Source organism: Pleurodeles waltl, chromosome 3_1 (assembly GCF_031143425.1).
Source record: "Pleurodeles waltl isolate 20211129_DDA chromosome 3_1, aPleWal1.hap1.20221129, whole genome shotgun sequence".
Lineage (NCBI taxonomy): Eukaryota > Metazoa > Chordata > Amphibia > Caudata > Salamandridae > Pleurodeles > Pleurodeles waltl.
Genome location: NC_090440.1, coordinates 211,867,047 through 211,879,720, shown reverse-complemented (window position 1 = coordinate 211,879,720; position 12,674 = coordinate 211,867,047). Strand labels below are relative to the sequence as shown.

At 43.5% G+C, this 12,674-nt stretch overlaps 1 protein-coding gene across 2 annotated transcripts in view; it reads right to left on the bottom strand.

Annotated features, from left to right (window-relative positions):
- Positions 1–12,674, bottom strand: part of STRA6 (signaling receptor and transporter of retinol STRA6) — a 276,453-nt gene that overhangs the window by 130,733 nt on the left and 133,046 nt on the right. For both annotated transcript variants that reach the window (XM_069222218.1, XM_069222219.1), the window contains exons 5-7: positions 8,473–8,612; positions 4,219–4,385; positions 3,409–3,534 (exon numbers count right to left, since the gene is read on the bottom strand). In XM_069222218.1, the coding sequence (XP_069078319.1) occupies positions 3,409–3,534; positions 4,219–4,385; positions 8,473–8,612 (433 nt within the window). The remainder of the gene's footprint in view (positions 1–3,408; positions 3,535–4,218; positions 4,386–8,472; positions 8,613–12,674) is intronic.

Sequence of the window (12,674 nt, the reverse complement as noted above, 5' to 3'; positions counted from 1 at the left end):
GAACTCGGGAAATGGCCCCCTTGAACAGTAAGTCCTGGACTCCGTCCAACAATGCCTCTCTCCGTGCCCCTCCTGTAGGCAGAGGAGTGGGACGGACCCCCGAATCTGGAGGCACCACAACCAAATCGATGACGTAACCACTGGCCACAATGTCCAGCACCCAATGATCACTGACTCTCTCCTTCCAAGTTGAAAGAAAGTGCCTCAGCCTTGCCCCAACCGGCCCTATGCCAGGCCCACAGTGATTGTCGGGACCCCTTCTTGAACCCACCCCGGTTCGAAGGAGCAGCTTTCTTAGAGGAAAAACGAGGCTGAAAACGACGATTCCTAAAAGAAAAAGATTTGGCATCCATCTTGGGAGAAGAACGGGAATGTTTCTTCCACCCTTTTCCTGAAGCAGATCCCCCTTTATAAGGCAATGCATGTTTCCTTTCTTTAAACGCCTTGGAAAGCATGGAAGGCAATTGATCCCCAAACAAGCTACGACTCTCAAAAGGCAGTCGCAGTAAGGCAGACTTCTCCCCCGGGTTGGCCTTCCAGGATCGCAACCAGAGGGACCTACGGGCCCCAATCAAAGCTCCAGACGCCAGAGCCGAAGTACGGACCACATCCGACGACACATCTGCCAACAACCTGGCCTGGTGCTCCATACCAGCCAGGAGCTCTGAACACTCCGCCCCTTCCTTAACAGCTACCGCCAGCTTATCAAAGTCCTGCACCAATGACTGGGCCGCATAAGCAGAATATATACCTGCTGTCAGTGCCAGATTCTCAGCCGCAAAAGCCCTCTTGAGCCCTGAATCCACCTTACGGTCTGTGGCATCAGTAGGCACACAATCCTCCGGATTGACTGCTGTGTTGCCAATCAAGGTAGCCAAAATTGAATCCAGGCGGACCGAGGGAGGTAATACCTCCTCACCCTCAAGTAAATAAAGTTTCTGAAGGAATCGTGGAACCTGAGCCTTATCCACATCCTTCCATTCTCGAAACACCATATCCTTCACAGGTCCCTGAAAAGGCATGGCAAACCTAGAAGGCGTCTGATATTGCGGAAATAAGTGAGAGTCCGAGTTTGTAGGTTGAAACACTGGAAACCCCAAATTGTGCCATACATGTGCCATCACATCCCACATCTCCTCCCTGGAGACATATTTACCCCCAGAGGACGTAGATGGAGCTTCCCCTTCCTCACTCTCTGAGGAGGACTTCCCTGCAGACGCAGGTGTATGGGTAGCCTTAGACCGACTAGGCCTGGCGATCCCCGCTTGAAGAGCTCTGGAAACAGCCACTTCGATCATCTCTTGTACCTCCTCCCTGGACATGAGAGGTGCAGCCCCACCACCCTGAACCTGGGGGCCCTCAGGGTTCGAAATGCCAGCAGCACCCTCCACCTCTGAGGAGGAGGAAAAACAATCCTCCGTCTCTTAGCAGGCACCTTAGGCATGGTAGAATCAAGAACACACTACCACCAACCCTAAAACACCCCAAATATACAGGGCCCAGGACCTCCCACAACACAACCATTAACCAATCCACACAAAGGTCAAAATCCAAAAATGCAATCAAATATGCGGGCAGAACGCCGGTCCTACCCGTCCAGGAACTCAAAAAATCCTCCTCGGCACCTCTACGTGGCTCCGCGGCGAAGGAAACCGGAACTTGACGCCCCAGCCACAAAGAGCCGGCTGACACCGTCAGCCGACTCCCAGGACGCGTCTGACGAGCAGCCCCGCCTGCTCCGAAAAGACGCGCCCGGCCGAAGCACACCTCGCGGAGCTCCGCGCCCCGAGGAGTGCAGAAAACGATGTCCCCCAGGCCCCTCCGTGGAAGCAAGAGAAAAGGTAAGTTTAGCATGGGCTAGACAAAAAGAACAGGAGGGGTTAAGGGTGGGGGGGGTTTAAAAGGGGAAAGGAGGGTCTAGTGGGAGGCAGGAAGCCTCATTGGTTTAAAGGAAGGCGAGGGAGGGACGGGAGGTAATGTCAATAGAAAAATGAGTAGAAAATGAGCGAGTGGCAGCAGAAATTAGCACAGAACATGTGAAAATGACAGAAATTACCGGAAAAAAGCAGAGTCGCACGTTCCATTAGAGAAACAGCAGAAATGAGCAGAAAACAAGTGAAAGAAGAAAAAAACAGCAGAGAGGAGCATCAACAGTGGCTGAAACAGAAAAACTGTGGCAGAAACAAATCTAAAGGAGGGATGCAGCAAAGAGGAAAAGAAAGAGAGCGAGGGGGAGAGAAAGAGACAGAAGAAAGAGCAAAGCGTTGCTTCACATGTACAGGAACGGGGGAGGTGTGTCTGCAAGAGCTTTGTCTGGCCGGGCGATTAGGTACAGGTAAATTCTAGAGGGGCTACGGGCGTCTGCTTATTCCTGTAATTCACTGACAAGGAGGATGAGTAGAAGTCGAAGTGCAATATGGGAGCGTTTGGTATAGGTTAGAATTCATTTCCAGCAACAACAACAAAAAAACACGCAAATTAAAATAAATCTGTAAATCGAAAAGAAGAAGAATTGGGGGGAAGTTTGAGATTAGGTGGGATCTTCTAATATTATAAACGATAAGTGGTAGGTAAATAGTTGATAAGACTAATTTTCTACAAACTGTTTCTATGTTTCTATTTATTTACTGCTAGGGACAACACTGCGTTTTGTCTGGAAGTGCATGCAAGTGACAAGGCTTTACTAAAGAAGCTCAAACAAGATCTTTCTGTTCTTTAGGGCTTTTCTGTCCGTCTCATCCAATCAGGAGTCAGGGATCCAGCTAATGATGCATTGCCTTGGAAACCGAGCCGAAAAAGGCATGAGAAAGAAATTCTCTCCCGTGAACGGCTACATTCAAGCCAAATCCTCTTTGATTAAGAAGTTTACCTTCGGAAACTTCTGGCTCCTCGTTAGTTTTCTTTTTCTTTCATTAAGTGGGAATTTTAAAGCCACTGTTTGTTACGAAACTTGAAATTAACGCCTCCCAAGTCTGATAAGCTTGGGCCTATCACAGGGAACATAACACAGCCATCACCATGTCCTCATACAAAATCCCATCAATGAGCCTTAGACCAGCCATGGACCTAGTATCCATGACAATTTCCAGCCATTGAATAGTGGTCTTCTTTCTGCAGCCAGCACCTCTGAAGAAGGGGGTGCAAGTGAGCAGGTCCACTGAGTTCCTAGGAGCTCTTAGTAGTGGGTACCTTAAGTATCCCCATGCCATTTAACTCACTGGTCTTTTGCCGGAGAGATAACTTCCAGTTTAGTCTTAGTGCACAAATTAATCTTTGGTCTCTCTTTGGGCAAGTATATGTAAAGGACGGCACAGTTTCTTGCTATCACACTCAAAGGGCTAGGAGCCAGGAAATACAGCATCCACATATGTATATACATGTGAGGCATGGACACAGGGAACTCTTTACCTCATCACACTTTGATTTCTTGTCCTCTTTGCACTTCTTCAGAAGCCAGGCTGGGTACAGCAAGGTGAGCAGCAGAAAGCAGGCGATCTGAGGCAGGGCAGAGAGCAGCGAGTAGTATCTGTGAAACTGGAGGAACAAACACGAACGTTAGTAACTAGACTCCTACACCATCAGCCCCACCTGAGCTCCTCTCACCCCTCCACCCTCCACCAGGGATGAGGATAGCACCCCTAATCCCAACACAACACTAACAGTAGGTTCTTTGGGTCACTTGGACAAAGCAGGAACATCAGGGTGCAGAGTCCGTTGGTCTGATTCAATCAATCAATCAATCAGGGAATTTGTATAGCACACTACTCACCCGTGAGGGTCTCAAGGCGCTGAGGGGTGGGGGTGTTATTGGTGAGCTTCGCCAATGGTAAGTTGACATCACATAGATGTGTCCCCATTGGTTGCCCAGACAATAACATGCGGACCCATCTTTTGTAAATACTGACATATAGTTGAACACCCCATGTGGTTTACGTAGAAAGATCCCACAGTGGGACAGAGTGATGCAGGAAGTCTACAATTAAATGTATGGATGGGGGAATGGTTATGGCAAACATCCCAAATTCATAGCTGGACTTCACTCTTCCTGCCACAGTTTACCAATACTTTTGTCAGTAAACAGGAAAAAAATGCATTTAGGGGGAGCTTAGCTGAGAGCTGAACACCTCTCGAGTCAAGGACACAAGACCCTGGTTAAGGCATTGCCAAACATCAAAGCAGTGACAGACTTGAAGAAGCTTTTGACCTCATGTTAGTTACCTTGGGTGCCTCTGGGCACTGAGCTTTCTGCCAGATAAGAATGCCGCAATGGAGCCAGGAGAGAATGCCGCCCAGGAAGTAGCCTGCCCCGTGCCGGACGCTCATGCATGCAAGCAAAGGGTAGTAGAGTGTGGGGTAATAGAGCAAAGCCAGAATCTTCCAGTATTCTAAAGGAGAAAGAGAGACAAAATGCAGCTGCGTACACAGGCAGGCAATGGTTTCAAAGGCTGCAGGCTTGAGGCAACAACTGTCCCTGTGTCCAATAACCAGAGCGTGTGCTCTTCAAGCAGTTGTACCATGGAAAATCTTTGGAATTTCCTACAAAATATCTTTAACAGAGCGCCTAGCTGTTAGTTATATGTCCCCATACTACCTGCTCATCAGTTTCTGGGTGCAGAATGCCTGCCTGTGAGTTACTCTGTTACAAGATGCCTGCCTATCACTTCCTCAAACCGAATATAACTCCATGAGTTAGTGTGCCACACATTCCTTCCAAACTCGTAAGGCCCCTCAGGATGTCTGCCTGTCAAATACTGTGCCGCAGAATGGCAATTCTTTATCACTCGCTCTACTCATTGTTTATGCCACTAAGTGTCTGCTCATTGGCTACTACATGCAGCAACATGACCACAAAGTACAGTTCCAGAGAACGCCTGCTCATTGGTTACAATACATAAAATGCCTACTCATCAGTATCAGGTTCTACACGCAGAATGACTGCTACCAGTGACAGTGTCACAGAATGCATGCTCATTGTTTACACCACACAGAACATCTAACGCCAATTGCAGTACCACAGAACGCCTGTTCAGTAGTTGTTCTACATAGAATGCCCACTCATTGGCTTTTATGCAAACCCTGCCTCCCCCTTAAACTGACACAGAATGTTTGCACATCAGTTACTGTGCATCAAAGTGCTTGCCCATGAGCTACTGTACTACAGACTCCCCGCCCATCAATCTCTCCAGACAGCCTTCACAATATGCTACACAACACTCTCCCATCGGGTGATTTGTCATTGAATGTGCGAGTACCAGCTCCCTGCGGAATCCTACTGTGTTTGAGGAATGTGAGTGCACAAATTGCTTGTAATGCCTAACACGGTTTGGGGATCTACCCACATGTTAGTCTAAGCTTTAGATATGCCACATAAGATCCCTTCCCTATGGAGATATGTTCACTAAGTCACGCAGTCTCATTGTGCTATAGCAATGGGACGTAAGACGAACGAAAAAGACAGGAGTGTCAATGGAATGTATAGGGGTCGATGATGAGTTTCCCATGGTCCTAGAAGGCTGTGGAGAAGAGGACCAAAGATGTGTGAAAGTGCTGCTTTAGACTTATAAATTATCTGTGAAAAATACCTTTACTGATTCATTGCAAGCAAATAAATACATGCAACATAAACAAAAGTAGCGTACACAGAATACAAAAAAATCTAATATGTAAAAAATTACATTGGTAAGCCAATGTGGAACCGTATTTATGTGGAAATGAATTAGCTTGGAGAATACATATTACCTACCGGTGGGTGCTACTAGGTGGCTAGAGTTAGCACCTTATTTCCATAGGAAAAGTGTTTTTTGTTATGCAAATAACTTTGGTGCTTTTTGATGAATCTTCACGAAATATTCGAAACTAGTATGCCAGTCAATCCAGCTGCTGCTGACTGGAAATATTTTGGGTGATTCATCAAGCAGGGGCTGAGAAAAAGGGTGGATTCTGAAATACATTTTCCCCATGCAATTTCCCAAAGGGATTTTAGACATGACTACAGACAAAACCGCAAAACGGAATTACACCAAATTTGGCACAAAGCTAGATCTTGGTTCAGAAAGATCTCTTTTTCTAAACTGGTATAAATCTGTTCTATAGTTTTGGAGTAATTAGAGAAAAAAAGATTTATGTATATCTAGAGATGCAGATCCAACGCAGATCCACACACCAATGGCAATGCTGTGTTTGGCTAACCTCAACCTGAGAAAAAAGAACAGAAGATAAAAAGAGAAACAAAATCAATAGAACTAAAGACTATGACAGTGATGAAGAGTGTGGATGAAAACTGAGAAAATAGAGGTCAGGACAAGAGGAAAACAGAAGAAAGGGGTGTCGTGAGGCGTTCTTGGACCCACGTTGGGTCTCCATTTTTAGCTTAGTTTTATATTTTAAATTTTATATGTTTTAGCTGACATTGCTTTTAGCAGTGACATTTTACACATTTAGGCTTGCACGATATTATTCCAAGAATACCTTGTACACGTTGCTTGTTTTTAATGAGCCTTTCTTGCCATGTAATCTGTACACCCTGTTCAAGGCTAGGAACACAATACAAGATAGTCTAATGCTTGCATTGCCCATCCTAAGACAGCTTTTAATATTTACATATATGGCATCTGAGCTGTGCCTCTAACACAGTGTGTCTTTGATTATAAAAACAATGCACTGATGCACGGACCCAGAAGACGAACGCTGTGTTCGACATTCAGCTCTGCTGGCACTGATCTTTCAATTTGTAGCAAAGGCTTGCCATCTACATTGCAGGCCGATTCCCTGGTTCAGTTCTCCAGGTATGTGGCTAAGGCTATCCTCTTGGTTCGGGCAAAGACAGAGAGTACACTTACTATGCAGTATAGGGTTAGTGATACGTAGGAATATCTAGAAATCGTTTGCCGTGGTTGGACTGTTTATTCTCTTCACTATGTTCGCAATACTGAAATGATTGCTTTAGTGGTTCATCAGCCTAATTATCAGCTCAGTCCCTCTATGCAAGATTATGACTGTTTCAATAAGTGTATTGAAAACGTATCTTGTATCTCTCTTGTGTTTCACCTGGGCATGCATGAGTAAGACAACAAAAGGGTAACATCTGTTTCCATGGTTCCCTTTGGGATCAGATTGTCATGTTCAGGTTTCCAGAATCACCTTCCACCCCAGTAAGGTTAGGGGATCGAGGTGAGGCACTGTGAGCTAGCCAGGAATGCTGTAGAAAGACTCAGTCCCCAAATTCTTAAGTTCTTTCGTCCTAATGTACAGTCCTATTATTTTAGTAGGAGCAATATAAAAGGGGAAGACGATAATGAGAAAGGAAACGGAAAATAAAGAAACAATAGATTGTTGTGAGAGAAACAGAATTGTAGATACAAATAAATGGAATAAGGGAGGAAGGAAATAAGATGCTGAAGATGAAGAGTACATGAAAATAGAAGAGAAAAGGTGCAGGTGAAGGAAGAGAATGACTAAGATATACAAGCAGCAACAGAAGAGAGCGAATGCTAAAAACAAATAAAGAGAAGCAAACAGATAAAAATGCTGAGTGGTTTAAAGGACTCTTGCAATAGAGTCAACATGTCAGTTATTTGCATGCCATTATTAGAGTATGAACTTGCGGAATGCTTCATTTTTTTGTTCCCTTGAAGTTGTAGTTATGCACACGGCGAAAGGGGTGGTTTAGGTTCCTTATGTAAAAGAGTGACTGACCAGGCAGATGACCCCAGATAAAGAACAGTATGTGGGCGGGACATGCATATTACACTAAAGCCAACAACTTTTTAAGGTAAGAATGGGTGATGTAAACAAAGTGTGAGTAAGCAAAGGTTGAAGCATATAGGAAAAGAAGATGTAAAAGAGTCGGAGACAGAAGGTGAGAGGAAAAAGGTGCAGTGATGATAAAGTAAGCCATGATGCAAAATCTATTTGACCATACGCAAATAGTATTCCATTGCAGCAAATAGTTGGAAACAAAGAAGCAAACAGAAACTAAAAGCTAGTAATATGAGCTGAGTGGGAGGAAAACATTACAATGTTATGGGAATGAGACAAAAGGACAAAAGAAGAAAAATAAGGGGGTGAGAAAAAGAGAGAAATAGTGGGGAGAGAAAATGGAAGAAATTGGAATAGGCTAGAGAATGTGTGAATGAATAAATGAGTAAGCAGAATATTGCAATATATGTGAAGAATATGGTACAGGAGAGCAGGGAAAATATTTTAAGAATGGTTGGAACAGAAAGTAGCAGAGGTTCAAGAGCAAAAAGTGCACGAAAAAGTGAGATTTTCATCATGCTTCTGGTTACATGGGCCTACACGCTTAATTCCAACTTTAAACAAAAAAAAAGGAGGGCTGCAGCCGAGCCCATGCAACAGCATTGCAAGGTAGCAAACATGCGATGTTATAACAGACAGCATCCAATAAATGAAGTAGGTCGGACCTTGTATGTCCGCACTCCTGAGTAAGGCCAACCGGGAAGACAAGCTTACCTCGATATTGCAGAGATGAGTCAGTCAGGAAAGGCAGAGGGTTCGGATCCAGGACAAGCCTGCAGAGAGAGCAGAAGAGCACTCCAAAGACAGCTGCGGCCCCTGCTTTCTGCCCATCCTGGCCCAAGAAGTTCACAGGGCTGGAAGGGAGATCACAAATAGATGGGTATTAGGAAGAATAAGATCATCCTAGATCCAGGCAGACCTGCATCAGGTGCCTTTACCAATCCTCCCACCTATCACTGACCCTGGAATCCTGATTCACACCCTATCTCTTTGGTGGATACATAGATTTTTTTGAATTGCTACAAGAAGAATAGTGTAATTTAAAATGAACATAGGGGTCTGGAGTGGCATAGGTGACATGCAAGTGTTTTACAATGCTCAGTGTAAATAAATATAATAAGTATTAACTTGAATAGAGACCCTGGTATTAACTAAATGCATGTGCTCCATACAACATTAACAATGATAACAAAATCATGGAAAAAGCAATGAAACAAAGTAGGGAGGCAAACACCAAAGGCAAATATGGGTGGGTCAAACTAGGATGGTGCCAAAGAGTTATTGTTAATTATATATTTCTCAAAAACAAATTTAATTCTATGTTCATCGATTCCATGTTCCAAATTGTGTCAGATCTCCCTATTAAACTTCACATTTTAGTAAACTTTATCTAGTCTTGTTTGGCTTTATAGACCATCTAATCACTTCTCCACTAATGGTTCTACAACTGATTCAAGTACCATAGAATTTCCAGATTCACTTTTTATTACTCTCAGCATCCACTGCCTTTGATCTCATGACGTCTATTAAAAGCCTTGCTCTCCTACGTACCTTCACTATGTACCAAACAGCCAGAGACCTTCTGGGATACTTTCCTTACAGTAATATCTAGCCCTCATTTACAAACACAAAATCAATAACATCCAAGAGACAATTTTGGCCTAATTTTCACAAGGTAAAGGCAAAAAGGGTAGTGTACCCTTCTTAATTCTTAAAAACCTCAAATCAATGGTCCAACCCAAAGGTCTTTCAGATAATGATCTTTCCCTAATAGATCATTGCCATCAATGTTTAAGTCCAATTACAAGCTCTTTGGTGGCCTAATGTGAACAGATGACATAGTTTTTGCTCCCTACTAGGTAACTTGCTGGCCAGCTCCACCAATGTCGCCTTCCTTGCCTGGGTGCTGTTCTAGATACTCCCTATCTCCTTCTAGCTCTCCACATAGAGGTTTTACTTCATTTTGTAATGTTTTTGTGTTAGATATTTCTTGGGCCAAACCAAGATCAAGGTATGAGAAGAAGTGAAAATGTAACCAAAAAAGAGAAAAAAATAACATAAAAAGAAGAAGACAAAGAATATTTTGGCAATTATGAAGGATTGGTAACCTGAAGAGATTTGTTTTGAAAGGTTTGCAAAAGGCAAAAGTTCTGAACATGCTCATATTTAAAAAAATAATGACATTTTACATCAAAAGACATTACTTGACAATGCCAGGTATGACAAAATTCACTAAATTAACTTGTGCTTAACCCTCTGTTAGCCTGGAACAAAAACAGGCAGGCTTAACTCAGAGGCAATGCCAAAGTATTTATGCAGCACTCAAATAGCAAAAAAGTGAAAACACAAAACGGTAAAATCTCACACCAATTTAGAAACAGAGTGACATTTTATAAACTATTTGTCCAAAACAACAAAAAATCCAACCAGTGGAACCAGACATATTTAGTTTCAAAGATTTCAGGAAAGTATAATACCTAAAACCACAAAGCACCACTGGCGGCTATCTAGTCGCGCAAGACTAGGTGAAAGTCACAAGTTCAGGTCGACTGCGTTGGAGTATGGACTGGATATAGGGACCAGGTTAGTCTGCTGAAAAAGTTATCTTCTAAAGGCCAGTGTGATGAGTCCAGTTGATGGTGGAGACAGCCGCGAGGAGCAGGGAGAGCATCACAGATGGTCATTGCTGTAGCACAAATGGTGAGAAGATCCTGTTGTTGTTGAAGCTTTTAGTTGGCGGTCATCAGGAGCTGGCGCTGCTGTAATGTGAAATGCAGATCTCATGTTGCTGATCGTTGCTGGCATTCGCTGTAGTGTGAAGAGTTGAGTTCATCGAAGCCTCATGTTGGTGGTCGGCAAGATCTTGGCGAGAACAGGCCAGTTTGTGGTTCCGAACAGCCCAGAACTTCAGAATTTCTACTTTTCTTCAAGGTGGAGATCAACTGATGCCACACCAAGAGTCCAAGACCTAGAAGGCACCATTTTGGGCTCCGAAACTCACTCCAGCAGAGGCCAGCAGGGCTCAGGCAGGTCCAGTTGCGGGATGCTTGTTTCCGGACCAGGGAGGACCTGGCCTGGCAGTTCAGTCTGGACTGTTCCCATGGGGGGCAGGGTCAAGAATGATTTTCATATGTCTGGGTCCAAACTGGGGTGGCATGGTGGGAAAAAAGACAATAGATTAAACCCAGATCTGTGTGACTGGGGGTGAATGTTTGGATTGTTCAGTATTCCGTCCATCATCTGTTTGTTTTACTATGCCCAGATGTGGGTCCTGTGCTCACTGTCTCACTGGAAACAATCTAGCCTGGCTAATAAGGGGTGATACTCTGAAACCAGTCCCAGGATACAAGTTTTCGTTTCAGGGAGGTCCTGGACTGGCAGTTTGTGCTGGACTGTTCCCATGGGGAGCAGGGTCGAGACTGATTTGCATATGTCTGGGTCCAAACTGGGCTGGCATGATGGGCAAAAAAAACAAATGGATTAAACCCAGATTTCTGTGACTGGGGGTGAATGTTTGCATTGTTCAGCATTCCGTCCATCATCTCTTCTTTTAGCTTGTGAAAAGACAAAGCAGCGCATGTTTAAGGAAACCCTCATCAATGCGAGCTCCATGGAAACCGCTGGCGTGAGGAGAGAGAGTCCCGCATGCAGCCTTCCCTAATTAAAGCTTCAGCACATGCTGACCCAACGAAGCAGCATGTGTCCCAGTTAAGCCTGAAGTCTGAGGCTGAAATACGAGGCGAGGAGGGTGCTTCGTATGTAGAACATATTGGGATTATAGGAATCAGTGTTAATCAATTAAAGAATATAAGCACTTTACTAGTCATTTGGGACCTTATTACGACCTTGGCGGATGGGATACTCTCTCACAAACGTGACAGTTATACCGCCCGCCATTTTACTAGTTACCTAGGTTATAATGGAACTTGTAACACAGGTGGCGGGATATCCATTGCATTTGTGATGGAGTATCCCATCTGCCAAGGTCGTAATCAGGCTGTAATTCATAACAATACCAGGACATGTTGGACTGAAGAGAAATACCAGTAACTGACAACACAGAAGTAGGACTATCAGGAAATATCTAGTCAAAACGCATGAAGAGGAAGATAGAACATAAAAGGACATAAACAAAGAACACAAAACGGAATGAATTATGGTGTTATTATGTAAGATAAATATTTTAGTTTGTTACATGAAAATTATTATATTAGATTGTTATTTGATTTTATTTTTGTCTGTTATATTACTTTTCTTGCAGTGAAATGGCAGAATAAAGCATGACATCACCTCAACCATTCTTATCAACACCAGGAGAACCATTTATACCATGGAAACAGTGGAAGAAAATATTCAATACCTATATACTGGCCATTTGAGGAAACAGATATGGACCACTTAAGCGGCATGCTATTCTGCTTCATCATACAAGGAGATGGATTTATGAAAAATTACCTGAAGTGTTGTTAGGAATGGGTAATGGTCAGACCAATAATGTCTTTGAGATGTCCATGAAAATGTTAGGCTTACAATTTACTCAGAAAGCAAATCTAGTTTTGGACAGACATAAATTCTTTACAAGAATCCAAAAAGAAGAGTACAATATTGCATCATACGTGGCTGAGCTAAGAGGGCTAGTATTATCTTGTCATTTTGAACAACTAACAGATTTGTTAATAAGAGATCAAATAGTGTGATGCACTAATAGTAAAAGAATAAAAGAAAAACTTAATTACAGATCCAAGCTTAAACAAAGCCATTCAAATCGCTAAGGAGATGGAACATACAGTGCAGTGGATAAAGGGAATAGAGAACACAAGTGACAATCAGAAGGACAAGACAATAAATGAGATAGGGGTTGTGTTTGGTAGAAAAAAAAAAAGAGTGAGAGAAAGTGTGACATGAAGAAAACATTG